Below are 14,981 nucleotides of genomic sequence, written 5' to 3' on the forward strand. Positions count from 1 at the left end.
TTGCTTTTTTCACATAAGTGACCCAAAGCAATTTAAAACGTTAAACCAAGCATTAAAACAAGCACCTTTTAAGTAGATGTACATGAATATATTCAGTGCAATCCAAGCTGTAACATCTGTACATAAGACATATGGATGTGCATAGCTCCCATTTCTTTCTTGATGAGGATGAGAGACAATGTGCATCCTCGCTGTCCTTTCCCCAAGGTCAGGAAGACTGGAGCTTGGATGAGAGATGTTACTTCACCAATGAAGCAGGGAGCTTATGTAAGAGCCAGGCCCTGGTCTGAGGTGATTCTGTGCAATTTCCCATCCTCCCAAGTAGCCTTCCAAGCAGCTTTTTCTGGCAGTTTGGTGGCAGCATGCAGCCCCTGCCAGGCTCACTATCTCCTCTGGTCCTGGGGGAGATGTCAGAGCAGGGGTCAGCAAACTTTTTCAGCAGCGGGCCGGTCCACTGCCCCTCAGACCTTGGGGGGGGGGGCAGATTTGCCTACCCATGTGTCAGAGGGTCTGAGAGCTGGCCAGGAACCCAGGCAGATGGTGTGGTGGTCTTTAGTCTTGGGGCAAGGATGCCCAGATCCGACAGCTCCTTGGGTTGTAACGGTGTGAAGATCTGTTGGGGGTGCCCTGCTTCCCCCCTGCATACTGTGGTTTAAGGTCGGTCTGGGTATGGCTGAACCCTGACAGTGACCTCATCCACCATCATACCGATGATAGCTACTTGTTACCTGAAGGTCTCCAAGTGACAAACAACCCAGCTTAAAACACCGAGTACATTTATACGATAAAAACCCAAATCCCTTCATAACAGCTACAGGAAGCTTTGCCAGCACACTAGTAACAAAACATCTCGGTGTATTCAAAGACCTTGGGGGAAAGGCAAGTATTTACCTGGCACCAAAAAATGACAGCAAAGGCATGAGGTGAAAATGACTCACAAACAGGCAGTCACTGTGATTCTTTGGCTTCACTGTTAATAAAAACTAAATATACTCTTACCCCTTAATCTGTGAAATAGAATAGCTAGATTATTGTTTTTCCCCTCTCCATAGTCACTGGCAAATGGTATGAATATAACTCCAAGTCTGGGGCCCGAAGATGGAAAGATACCAACATGCCTTCTAAGTTGGAAGCAAAGGACCCAACCGCAGAGGTGATGACTACGAAGAGAGTCCAACGGGATCGAAGCCAACAGGAAACTGAGCCCAGTGGCCCAAAGCTGGGAGGACAAAACAAGGTGGCACAAAAAGCAACAGAAAGGAAGACAGAGGCTTCTGACCCAAATAGCAAGCTAAAGTTGCAGAAGCCAAAAGAAGAGCCTTTGGGCAAGGGGTCTTTGTCACCTGCTCCCCCTCACAAGTCACCAGTCCCTTCTCCCAAAATATATCCCAAGTACGAGAATCAGTCTATACAAAAATGAAGGCGGTTGTATTTGTAACCCAGAAAAAACACCTGTAATCTTAGTCCAAATAGGGGTAATGCAGACAAGTTGTAATCATTTTCAGTTTCACCCCTACACAAGAGGGAGGATACCAAATGGTCTCTTCTGGCTGACTAGCAATTCTCATTGTGAAGGCCTGTTTAGAGCACAATCCATTCCAGTGACTTAATACAATGGGATGGTGAGTCAAGCAACTTTGGCTTTTGTAATAACTTCCAAGCAACTTTGGCTTTTGTAATCTCATGAATCAGATCTAAAACAGTGGGGCGGGGCAGGAACTCAACTTGATTTTGAGAAAACAGAGAGAAGTGCATGTATATTTCCATTAGAGTTCTTGTGACAAGATCATTTCGTCTGTGGGAAAGTTGCAATAGAAGGTGGCTGCAAACTGCTATGGGATTGTTTTTTTTATGTATACGATTACACAAATTAGTAGCATAATTTGGGCACAATGGCTTTTGACAAAAGTAGCTCTATTTTGGCTCATCCTATGTATCTTAATTTTTGAAGCAAAATGGCCATGCAAGTTTCTCCAGAAATATATTACAATAAACCAGCCATTGCGGCAAGGGCAGTGAGTCTCTTCTGTAACCCTTGGGTCAGCACCCATACTTTTGTAATCAATTCTGGCTTGAGCTGTGGCTCACTAATCTCCCATACTATTAGTAATTTCAGGCAGAGTCCGGAGTCCCTAACTACCCAAAAGCCCAGAGAAAGTGAGTTAGCAGAGTGAAAAGGAAGAATAGGGGAAGTGGGTATACCTGATCTTGGAGCAGGTGTGGTGTCACAAGTCAAGGAACTGAGATCTGTGCCTTCTGCAAGAGTTAAGCTCTCGCCTTCAAAATCCCATTTCAGCAAGACAACATTGTGCCTCAAATGTCTCCATGGCCCAGTGGAGTGTAAGGTTGATCCTTCAGATCGCCAAGAATGGGTCTTGTTTGAGCTGTGAGCTAACCATTGAAAACTTGAGGATTAAGTATATTTTGATTCCAATGTCCATGGAGAGGGCTGCCTTAGTGAGTGACTAACATGACACCGAATTCTTTGAACTGTTTTCCCTTCTAGTGCACTATTATGCTTTGTGAGGTAAGAATGAAGTGAGGAAAGCACAACCTTAATTTTTGTGAATATCACATCTTTAGCTTTTACAATTGCTGAAGCATAAATTTACCTCAGGCATTTTTTCACAGCCTGTGTGATGTCTTGTTTCCACCAACAGAGGAGACTGATAACTAGATCTTTATGGCAAATACAAGGGTTCGTGTTCTGATCTTTTCTGCAAATGTTAGCTGTTCTTTCCAGGTCATGTTTATGTTAGGAACTTGCACCATTGTCTCAGATAGTTCCTGGAGGATATATTTTATATTAAACATGCCAGCTACACTGATTCCTTCATCCAAATTCTCCTTTTGTCAGGGTAGAGATTAGTCCATGATTTATTTGGCAACACCAACAAATTAAGGAGACAAATGTCATTCTACTACCGCAATTCCTTTTTCCCCTTATCTGAAAATCACACAATAAAGAGTGATTGAAAGCCAGTGGGTAGCCCTAACATGTCCAAAGTTTACTGTGCCTCTGTGGTTGCGATGGCGACAATGGGTCCGGTAACATTAATGATGCAAGTTCACCGTTCAGAGCTCTACAATGCCATTGTTGCCACTGATTTCATGTAAATAAAATGCATCCAGTTTTGTCACGAGTGACCTTCTAATGAAGCAAAAGGTGCTGTTGTTGCTAGTGGAACCTATCGTTGCACTCATGTTTCCACCTTATAGCTTTGACAGGACCAAGGCTACATACACCAAGCCTGTATGATGCTGTATGTATCTTGGTAGTCACACATTTAAAGTGACTTTAAAGGAGTGCATATATTTTTGCTTGCATTTCAGTTGAGATCTTTGTGACAACCCTCCTGAGCTTCTGCCATGCAAATGATCACAGTGCAACTCAAACTTCTACTAAATTAAGGCAGAGTTCAGCAGGGCTTATGCCCAAAGCAAGTGTGTATAAGACTGCAGCCTTAGCCCGAGTACCTCACTCCACTTGCCTGGCATTTTTAGGAGGTAAAATTAAAATTCTTTGGTTTCCCCAAAAGCAATTTGTACTTCGTCAAATGTACACTTACCAAGTTAAATGTTTCTCAATAACAAAAATAATTATTTGACTTTTTCATACCCAAAAACATCTTTATGGCACCTCACTAAAGAAATTTGCCAAAATTAAGGTTTTCCCCACCCCCAAAAAATTACACACTGTACAGTCAGAAGAGGAAACCGATAACCTTGGGGCAAGCACTGCAGTACTCTAACAATGCTGACAAGAAATCAGAAGGAAGAATATTCCTAATAAAGCAAAATTCCTAGAAACTTCCATTTATTTAACTGAATTCAAAATACAGGCATGTCACAGGCGTTTCCTCAAAACAAAGTAGCCATGCTTACACATCCAAACTTAAGAATTAGGAGCAATCTTCCTAAAGGGAAAACTCTTTGCGTAACTAGTATACTCCAGAACAGAATCTCTCTCATTTAAGCACATGTCAACAGCTTTTCAATTTTAAACATGTTGTCACTGTTGAAACTTTGGTTTTAAATGGGCATGGGCAACTAACAAGTGGGTAGAGCCACCTTTGCCAACCTGGTGTCCTCCAGGACCACTCCCACCACCCCAACCCAGTTGTAGCCTAAAACATCTGGAGAGAACCAGGTTGGCAAAGGCCGAATTAGAGCATTTGGCTCAGTAGTTTTGTCATCCAATATTTACTCTCTCTCCAAAATCAAGAATTAAACTATTATACCAAAAGCTGGAATGCAAGTGTGCCAAATTTGGAGGGGAAAGGCTTTTAAACCAAGCAACTGAAACCTGTTTAAGCTTAAGAATTACTGTTTCTGAGCATTAAAACAGGCAACGTAATTTATAGCTCCTCAGATTGCATGTTAAACAGAAGTGCAGTAAAGGCTTGGAAGAGTACTAGTTACACTGGCAAGGTTTTGTAGAAATCAAATGCTGTTTTCTAACAAAATATTACTTCCAGAGAGATTGCCCAAATTTTTAACAAGGGTGCCTGTAAGTTAGACTGAATGTGAATACTCAATCAAGTATAGGCAACCCTTCCAAAACTTACTGATTTTTCTAGCCTGGGTATGTACTTTGAAGTGAATTTCCATTTTTTTAAAAAACAGCTAAAGTACATTGAACTTCAAAGTTTTTAAACTATTGTCAACAGAATGCAGCTTTTTGTTGTTGTTATAGTTAAATTCCTGATGCAGGTGGATAAAGTCCGGAGTCTGGAGAAGCATTGTTAGCTTTATGCAGAATCGTCTCCTTGTATACAAACCAAGCATTTCCTGCCCACAGAATCATATTTAACAAGCCAAAAACCTGCAAATTAAGACATGTGTTATCAGATAGTTACATTACTATTGAATACATCCAGCTAAAAGCCTTCTCCTCTTAACAATCCAATTCAAAAACTTTTATCATGCAGCCCAATAGTTATCAATTTGATTTGTTACCCACCCTTCCACCACAACGTCTCAAGCTGTGTCACAACCATTCAAAATACAACATTAAAAACACTTTAAACCAAATGACAGTCACAAGAATAGGGTCCTGGAGGATACATCTGCAGAGTCAAAAGTCTAGGGCAAGGGTGTCCAACTTCCAAGAGACTGCAATCTACTCCCACTATAAAAAAACAACTGGGGAGTTCCACAACTTAGGAGTTGCCACAGAGAATCCCGTATCCTCAGTCACCAGCACTCCTGAGGATGCTGAAACTATCAAGAAGGCACTCTCTGATCTTACCACCTGAGAATGTCTGTAGGGAAGGAGTTGGTCTTTCAGATAGTTGGAGCCTACATTGTTTAAGACTTTAAATACCAATGTCATCCAAGATTTACTCTCTCCTGTTTAATTTGGAAACAAACTAAACAGAAGATTTACTCTCTCTTGAGTTTAGTTTGGAAACGAAACAAAATTACAACCAGTGCAGCTGTTATAAAATGGGCTATACGAGTTCTAAATGAAACCCTAGCTAGTATTCTGGGCATTGCATTTTGGACTGTAGTTTAGAGATAAGGTAGCAATTATTACATTATTATATTCCCAGTTGTGTGTCTGGGCATATGCAAGGACACTGAGCAATATCAGTTACACATTAATATTAAATACTACAATACTGAACCAGTGGGGAACAATATCTAGCTGCATTTAGACTGGAAGACATACATATACAAGGTTGTTAGTTCCCTGATCTCTTGCATTATACCTAGTTTGGCTCCAAGTTTACTTACTCGGGTGGTTATTTACGTTTGATCTACTGTCGCTACTTAGATCAGCTCGTAACACTAGCACTTGAATGCTCAAATGCCGACATACATACCACAGACACATTCAGCCTTCCCATGTTGGTTACCGACTCAAACAAACAGGTGGTTCCTGGTATTTTGCAAGCAGGTATTTCTTCAATAATGCGTGGACCAGTTGATACTTTGATATCAACAAGTGCCTTTGCCCATGCAGCACTGCTAACTAGCCACAGAAAGACGGCACTAAGACTGAAGATATAATCCTGTAATGAGACAGTCCAAAGTTACCAATTGCTTCAGTCTAAAATGCATTTAGGGGGTGAAAGGGGGTAGTCAATATTTACGGTACTATCACTTGACATAAAACCATTTTCATTTTAGCAGCTATGTTCATTTTATTGTAACCATCCAACCACACTCCTAGCAAGCATGCTACCATTTTCTGGAAGACACTTTCCTTATGTGGCAGTGACTATTTGGCCAAAATACAGACCACTTGAGAAATCCACAACTCCAGCTTTTTATCCAAAAAGTCACTTGGGTGTAGCACTGAGGATGCCTTTACACTTTTCAAAGAAGAAACCATAGAGCCTAAAAGCGATGCAGAACTGGTAGCTAAACACAGCTCAAAGATGCTGGTTGTGTACTCTATTTCAAGAAGTTCAAAGTGGAAGTTTACCCTCTTCAGCAGCACCCTTTCTCAACCTGGTCCCCTCCAGATGTTTTAACGATGGCTGGGTTGATGCGAGTTGTAGTTAAAAACATCTGAAGGACACCTGATAGAAGACCAGGAATTACACCTCCTAAGCACACTGACTTGTTCTTCATTTCTTGCATTTATAGCCTGCCCTTCCTTCAAGTAGCCTAGGGTGGTGCACACTGTTCTTCCTATCTCCCATTTTATCCCCACAGCACACTCCTGAGACAGATGTCCCCTCCAGATGTCCTGTTTATTGCACATTCGTGATGACTTTTGCTCATGATGCTGTTAGGGTGATAATAGGCTGCACTGCTTTCAATACAGTTTGTGCCTGCAAGGGTTTTGGGGTAGTCATATGGTTTAATTAATTGAATAAAGGCATTTCAAAACAACAGAACCCCCACATATTTTGAATGAGTTTACACATCAAACAGGTAAAACAACAACAACAACAGAGTTCTGAGTTATAGAATTGAACTTCTGGTGACTTAAATTCAAGATTTTTTTTAATAAAAAATTTCCTTAGTATCAACCTACCATCATTGGTAAAATGCCACCGCTTTGGTACAGGTGCATATAACCAAGGTACAGCACAAGGGCAGCCATGCAATAGAAGAATATCAAGACTCCAAAAGTTACATAGAACTGTGCAGTGGTGGTGAAGTTGCCCACGAGGTGGGTTTCACCCCAAGTGCCATTGCATCGGGTTGGATCTGGCGAACCAAAGGTCACTTTGTTCAGCCTAAAAGAGAAGTAGGCAGAAGCTATCAAGCATGTCTTATCTACTACAGTCATCACAGAGCACAGCAAACTGGGCTGTTGAGCTTCACTTTCTGTACAACCATCAGCTAGCATATAAATTTCAATTCCACTGGTACAGTATATATATTAGAAAATAATGAACTGCCTAGTGTTAATCTCCTAGGCCTACAGACCTGTCATCCTCAGCAGTTAAGGCTAGTTTAATCACAGCAGAATAACTTAAGGTAGATTATCATTATTATATATGTACCGGTATACCCCCACCTTGCCTACCCTCCGATAGGGACTCAAGGCAGCTTAAAGATAAAATAAAGACAGCTTAAAACATAGCAGGAGAGGAGTCATTAAAAAACAAATAAAGACCAGTAGAATATTTTATATATCTGACTTTTTGTGTAAGCTGCTTTTTGCTGCTGTGGGTGCAATGCATTGAGGCCTTGACACTGTAATAAGAGTAGCAGCCATGAAGCCAAACAAAGATGGCAGCATAACGTGTTTTGACAAACATAGTCTACATCTTATGCAAGTCTGCCTGTATGAGTAATGGCATTAATAGAAAATTACAGTAATGGAAATTTTCATCCCCAAGCCTGTTGTTGATCCAGGTCAGCTATAGATTAGTCTAAGCAGAAAAGTAACAGGCTAACTATAGAATCTATCTACAACTGAGTACTGAACTATGTTACATTAAGCATGTTTTTTTTTAATAAAAAATGTACATGTTTGGCTTTTTTTTTCTTCAAGAAAAAGCATCCACACCAGCTCTGGGCTGGAATGTGTAGGAAGGAGAGCATAGACAGAGGAGGTTGCAGGTGTATTTCACTGGATAAAGCAAAATGGTCTTAAAAGGTAAAGGGACCCCTGACCATTAAGTCCATTCGTGACCGACTCTGGGGTTGCGGCGCTCATCTTGCGTTATTGGCCGAGGGAGCCGGTGTACAGCTTCTGGGTCATGTGGCCAGCATGACTAAGCTGCTTCTGGCAAAGCAGAGCAGCGCACGGAAATGCCGTTTACCTTCCCGCCGGAGTGGGACCTATTTATCTACTTGCACTTTGATGTGTTTCAAACTGCTAGGTTGGTAGGAGCAGGGACCAAGCAACGGGAGCTCACCCCAATACACTGGTTCACCCTGGCTGCATGCTACTGTTATAGAAAATTATAAGGGGGTTGCAGAACACCATTACTAATGAACAGAGAGGGGTGACCGAACCTGACAGCTGCAGTTACCCAGAATCCCTCGCAACACCACCTTCTTCGCCTCTGCTCCACTCCAGAGACCCGCACCCCTCCCGCTTGGACTCAACCCTGCCTTAAGGAAGGCTTAAGGATCAGCATATGCACACATTTCCACATGACTAGCAACTTGGGAGCCATAATTCCCTGTCAATGGTATCTCATTCACAATGGAAGACTCCTCTGAACAAAAGACAGTGATCAACTCTTATGAAAATGTTAATTTCTCTTTGTTACAGGTAGGTAGCCGTGTTGGTCTGAGTCGAAGCAAAATAAGAAAATTCCTTCAGTAGCACCTTAAAGACCAACTAAGTTTATATTTTGGTATGAGCTTTCGTGTGCATGCTTTCGTGTATCTGAAGAAGTGTGCATGCACACGAAAGCTCATACCAAAATATAAACTTAGTTGGTCTTTAAGGTGCTACTGAAGGAATTTTCTTATTTAATTTCTCTTTGTGTTTAGGAATTCACACCTGGGAGGGGTGATAGGAGGACTAGGAGAGGTGTCAAAAGTGCTCAGATTTCTACCTTGAACCCTCCTTTTTTGTGAGGTATTGATTACATAGCTGTGATGTAGGAATGATGTATTGGGGGCGTTTCTTGGTGATGGGGAAACTGATAAAAGTGGAGGTTCTCTTTTGTTCTGGGTTCCTTCCTTGTTCTCCTGCGTGAGGGGAAGGACCCTGTTGCAACAGCAAATAAAGGCTTTGCTTCTCAAACTTCTCTGGTTGGCCTCTGTTATATATTCTCCGACCGATGGAGAACCCAATAAGGCTCTTGTGTACCTCATAAGGGAATAAGAGCAGATTTTTGCTTAGAACAGATGGCGACCACTTGAGGGACTTTTCGGTTACCCGGATTCTGGGGGCGAGGGGGGAACTTTTCTTCTGAGAACATTTCTGCTATTACCGGAGAGAATGCACATTGGACACAACTGCCATGCAAGGTACATCAAACTTCTGTTAGAAAATAAACATTTTCCATCGATGGCACTATAATAGAATTCCTTCATTCAGATTTTTAAAAATAATCATCATCTGTAGAACAGGCACATGTTGTGCCAGGCCACATGAGAAATGCCATCCCCCCTGCCCTAATTTTAGAAATACAAGATTGTTGTGTGTCCTGTACATTTGTATAGTTCATGTTCTATCATTAATACTGATATAGTCTCTGCTAGGAGGCCTTATCAGAGCAATATAAAGTACTGCAGTTTGTTAAAGCTGGATTTATCAACTATAAATTGCTGGACTGACCTAGTGCTAATCAGGTAATCGTGACCAACGATAAAGCACTGGCAGGAAGCTTTACATACATAAATATACTAGACTCTTGCCATTTAAGAGGCTCACCTGAAAGGATAAGCAAAACTAGCTGTTACTGTTCCATTTACAAGTCCATTACAGGATACTAAAATTGTCGTTGCACCTTTATAGCCTCCACATGTAGCAAATGCAAACAGGGAGAAGAACTGTATAAAGATAAAAGACACCACATGCATTATTATACACATTTATGTACATTTGGAAAATTTAACAAAATGTAAGGAACACTTTACATCCAATCTTCATTAATTCTATCCAAATTTACAGCTTTAGTGGGCGTAGCTACAGTCAAAACACTATGTGCACTTATCTGGATGAAAGTCTCAGCCAAATCAATAGTGCTTACTTCTGAGCAGTTTATATATAGGACTGCACTGAAAAATGCTGAAAGTTTGTTCCTTTTATCAGAGTTCCTAAGCAATAAAAATGTATAGTGCACTGAAGCATACAAATTTTTTGGTATTAACATTTTATTGATAGGTTTTCAATTATAAAGAAAATGAAAATAAGGCACGAAAATGTGTATATGAAAAATACCCTAACCCATACATTCTTTTATAAGTTTGATATTATCCTAATATGTATGTAAATATTAACAGCCTACATTTTGTATAAACTCATTCCAAATATTGTCCTATTCATCCAAACAAAGTCTATGCCTGTAAGCAAACTTGAGCATACACGTTGATGCTTAAGGGAGGAAAAGGAATTCAATTTTATATTGGCATAATCTGTTGAGTGTTCATATGGAAGGTGTTTGATAGACAGTTATGAATGTTTCTTTACTCTTTATAGGGCTGTTGGCATCGTTATTAATCCCATGACACCTAGAAAGCCAGCAAGTGAACATTCTTTCATGGATATGGGTATGTTTTGTTACTTGAAATTAAAAATCAATTTAAAAATACAGTTATGGGGGAAACATTTTTAAACCTGCTTCTGTCAGCTGTTCCTTTATCAGCTGCATGATAAGCAGTCTAAGAAGAAGAAGAAGAGTTTGGATTTGATATCCCTCTTTATCACTACCCGAAGGAGTCTCAAAGCGGCTAACTTTGTCCTTTCCCTTCCTCCCCCACTACAAACACCCTGTGGGGTGAGTGGGGCTGAGAGACTTCAGAGAAGTGTGACTAGCCCAAGGTCACCCAGCAGCTGCATGTGGAGGAGCGGGGACGCGAACCCGGTTCACCCGATTACAAGACTACCACTCTTAACCACTACACCACACTGGCTCTTAGGAACAAACAAGATGTTCAAGTTGCCTTCATTATGAAGCAGTTGGAGGCAGTCAAATTATCACCAGATGTACACCTTATTGCTTAGGAAACTAGTCATTTGTCTTCTACCAGAAAGCTTACTTGTTTTCCCCTATGCCCTAAAGCACGCATCCCCAAACTCGGCCCTCCAGATGTTTTGGGACTACAACTCCCATCATCCCTAGCTAACAGGACCAGTGGTCAGGGATAATGGGAAATGTAGTCCCAAAATATCTGTAGGGCCGAGTTTGCCTATGCCTGCCCTAAAGCAAATGGAAACCAAATACTGTATAACAAACAATTATACCGTGAAATTCCCTGAAACGAGAGGTCATCGGGTAAGATAAAAATATATAAGGAACTAAGGATTATCAGAAAACTAATAGAAATAACTGATATAGAATTAATTTACGAAAACAATCAAAGCCTTGACGGGATGCCGGCTACAACCTCATTTCACTGCGATTAACAGTTTCCTCAGAAGGAAATTGAAAAACCTATACTTTAAATACTGTAAACATCATTCAAAGAAAAAGGGTGGGGAAACTCTGACTTAGCATATTCAAAGCCTGAAATGCAGGCAAAAAAGGGATTCTTATTAAGCTACATAGCTTTCTGAAAAACTCAAAGTCTGGGCTGTGAGAGCTCCATGATCTAATGTTTGGCAAAGAATGCTCGTTTCAGGGAATTTCATGGTATAATTGTTTCTGTTATATTTGGTTTCCATTTACGTATGTTGCTGTGACTGTCTTTTTTGCTACTGCCCTAAAGCAAAGGCAAGCCATACCCTTAAAGCATAGTTAGGTAGCTGCCTAAGGCAAGAATAGGAAACCCGTGGCCCTCCAGATGTTGGATTACAAATCCCACCAGGCCCCAATCAGCAGAGGGCCAATGGTCAGGGTTGATGGATTTGTAGTCCCCAACTTCTGAAGGGCACCGTTGGCTACCCCTGGTCTAGAGTATCACTCTACAAAGGGAAACAAGTGGGCGAGTCCATCATGGCATACAATTGTTAAGGCTAGATAGAGGAAATTGGTCAGGGTCGGGGGGGGGGGGGGGAGGCAGGCATTTTAGGGTATTACAGCAGGGCTGACCTTAAGGGTTTGCAATACTGTATACCTTGCACTAACCTAGTGAAAAAAGCAATAGGGTCTTTAAAAACTTTTTTTACAAGCTACCTGACAAACTACAAAAATGAATTCCCATCAAATGGGCTCCTTTTCAGGCTATTGCCCCGTGTCCTATATAAAAATGAGACCATCGCTTTATTTGACACATCATTGCCATCTACGACAAATATAGCTTGTGTGTATGCATCCACACACAGACAAATAGAAAAGAAATGTGCAACAGTTTGATTTCAAAATTCTGTATCTGTGACTAAAAAAACATCTAAACACCCTGTAGGAGGATACTGGCAGGAAAGCAGAAAGTGCAAAGTGGTTGTTGGACTTTTCAATACACAACTTTTAGAAGACATCTTAAGTATTGGGAAGCTTTTAATGTTTGACAGTTTTATATATATTTTTATTTTGCTGGCAGCTGCCCAGAGTGGCTGGGAAAACCCAGCCAGATGGGCGGGTTATAAATAAAATTATTATTATTGATGGTAGGACCTGGGAGCAGTGGGACTTCTTATATTGCTAGGCTTTGCGTTCCTGCACAAGCCACACAAACTTGGCAACACTACAAAACTGGCTGGGTGTGCTAAAGGCACTCCTAATTCAGAGTGCTATTTAGCCAAAGGCCAACACCCCCTCACACATGCCTGATGCAGCAGAAAAGTCATAATTGGGTCTAGAATGCTTCAGGGTGTTAACGTTAGTATCTGTAAAACAGAAGGAACGACATCACTTTGTAAAAGGATGCAGAAAATCCGACTGGCTGTTTGCCTTGCAATGTACTGTATAGATCTATACTGTATATTAAAACAGCCCCCTCAACAACTTGGTTTTCCCATTTGAATGCAGAAGCCCAATTTTAATCTATAGAAGCCAGTTTTTCACATGAATTAAATAAGACGCCAACTTTTCACTGAAAAAACAGCACATACGTTAATAATTTTGCTCAACAGACCTGTGCAACATGACTTAGACATTTTACTCCCTACAAATTCAGAGTTCGAAGTCATAGGCTTTCAGCGTTTTCACCAGAGCTGCAGAAGAAACTGCACACAGATTTTTTTAAAAAATGCAAACTATTTCCAGTAATTTAATATTTTGTATTAAAGGAGCGTACTGGGAGATTACAGCCAACACCGGGATTCATACAGGCCAGGAGTTTTAAGGGAACACAGGCTTAGAAACAGCTGGGGAAGGAATTAGGCCAAGCCAGGCCTAACAAGACAGGCAACTATTTAAAAAGTCACTTCCAAAGCACGCGCAAGTCTAGGCCTCATACCTTCAGAGACAAGCCTAACCCCACATATTTGGGGGTAAGGCCCCTTGAACACAACAGGCCTTGCTTCCAAATAGGATTGCATTGCAACCTCAGCCTAGAAACCTTTTATTCCACCATCCCCTCAAGGCCTTTTAAGAGAACACAACACAACCCCCCCCCACCCTATATCAAAGGAAACAGCCCTGCAAGACAGTCTATGAAGGGGGGGGGGACGGCCATGTGACCTGAACCCCCTAACCCAGCAGACTCACCCACTCAAGAAGCTTGATGAACCCCAGGGGCTCCTTGAGCGGGCTAAGATCCAGGTGAAAGTCACTCATTTTCTGCAAGAGAAAGAAAAGGAAGAAGGGGGTAAAACACACATTGGGGACAGAGAAGTGCATGGAAGGTGAGCCCAAAGGCACACAGCCATGGGAGGGGTAAGACCTGCCGTCCTCACCCTGGCCTGGCCACCACTCCTCCTTGCCTCTCTAGGGCTTCACTGCAGCCGCCGCCCGGCCTCCTTCCCCTTATATAGGCTGCCTCTTCAAGCTCCGCCCACATCTCCCAGGCAATGGAACGCCTTCTCCTCCTTCCCCAACTGCCATCTTAAAATGGGCCTAGGAGAGTCTCAGGTGTGTTTGCATCCTGCCCCCTTCTCTATGCAACGCAAGGATGCTCCACTTAAAACCATGTGGGGTTGGTTTTTTTTTTCTGTTCTAGTACATAGGCCGAATCTTCCCTGCCATAAAGAAGTCTTCTTGTTCACTGACAGCCTCCTTCCAATCCTTTGCTAAAAAGCTGGGTTTTGAGGGAATCGCAGTCGTCAAGCTGGTTTGAAGCCTTGAGGAAAGCCTGGCATGCTCGTTTCTGCCTTATACAACAGCCAGGTGTTTTTTTTTTTAACGGAGACAGGGAGGGTTAGTGGCCTTCATAAAAAAATTCAAAGAAGTCAACTTTAAATGTTAATCTTTTAAGTGATAATTAAAGTAAATGTCTGCCTGCAAATTGGCAATGGCCATTTCCCCTCCTCCTTTGAAAGAGGTGGTCACTCCAAGAAGGACCCGTCTTGCTCCTTCCTTGAAGAATGCCTATCTTTCTTTCTTTCTTTCTTTGGAGTAGTTTCCAATTTAACTGTCTGCAAGGTTAAAGATGACCGTGCTGTGAGGGGGGGAAAAATCAACTATTTTGGAAAATAAAGAGAGAACAGTTGTCTTCCAACGGGTTGGTGCTTTTGTTCTGGAAAGGAATGGATATAAAGAGAGAGAAGGAAGATTAGGGCTCCTGCAACTTTATTTTCAGCAGAGTGGGTTTCTTTCAAATGCTTGTAGGGCAATGAAACATCAGGCTACACCTGCTAAGATTCCCATTGCAGCAGTTAAAGGTAGAAGAACACTCATGCAGAAAGGTTGGTCATCCTTAAGCTAAACCAATTCCACAGTCCTTTCCAGTGTAATTTCTACCAGTTTGCTTTCAGATCCAGTTAGCCAAACCCAGCAATAGGACAATTCAAGAAAAGCTTTTTAGTCTTCTAACCTTCCCTCTTGGAGCAACATGCTTTTGACTGCCTGATG

The 14,981-nt window shown here is 41.7% G+C and overlaps 2 protein-coding genes across 2 annotated transcripts in view; one reads left to right on the forward strand and one right to left on the reverse strand.

Annotated features, from left to right (window-relative positions):
* Positions 1–2,010, forward strand: part of CDHR3 (cadherin related family member 3) — a 30,944-nt gene extending 28,934 nt beyond the window's left edge. Inside the window, exon 19 of the mRNA XM_035128106.2 lies at positions 1,053–2,010. Coding sequence (XP_034983997.2) covers positions 1,053–1,420 — 368 coding nt within the window. The 3' untranslated portion in view covers positions 1,421–2,010. The remainder of the gene's footprint in view (positions 1–1,052) is intronic.
* Positions 2,011–4,696: 2,686 nt separating this feature from the next.
* On the reverse strand, positions 4,697–13,813 carry SYPL1 (synaptophysin like 1). Its single transcript, XM_035128049.2, has 5 exons — positions 13,680–13,813; positions 9,803–9,921; positions 6,992–7,196; positions 5,829–6,017; positions 4,697–4,825 (listed from the first exon to the last, which is right to left on the reverse strand). The coding sequence occupies exons 1-5, from the start codon at positions 13,809–13,811 to the stop codon at positions 4,697–4,699; spliced, it is 774 nt and encodes a 257-aa protein (XP_034983940.2). The 5' UTR covers positions 13,812–13,813.
* Between the last annotated feature and the right edge of the window lie 1,168 nt (positions 13,814–14,981).

Source organism: Zootoca vivipara, chromosome 10 (assembly GCF_963506605.1).
Source record: "Zootoca vivipara chromosome 10, rZooViv1.1, whole genome shotgun sequence".
Lineage (NCBI taxonomy): Eukaryota > Metazoa > Chordata > Lepidosauria > Squamata > Lacertidae > Zootoca > Zootoca vivipara.

Coding starts and splice junctions, on each gene's coding strand:
- SYPL1 (XM_035128049.2), bottom strand. CDS start 13,811: ATGCACTTCTCTGTCCCCAATGTGTGTTTTACCCCCTTCTTCCTTTTC. Junction 6,018..6,991: donor GTGGCATTTTACCAATGATG/GTAGGTTGATAC, acceptor GTCTCATTACAG/GATTATATCTTCAGTCTTAG. Junction 4,826..5,828: donor GAAGGCTGAATGTGTCTGTG/GTATGTATGTCG, acceptor CTTAATTTGCAG/GTTTTTGGCTTGTTAAATAT.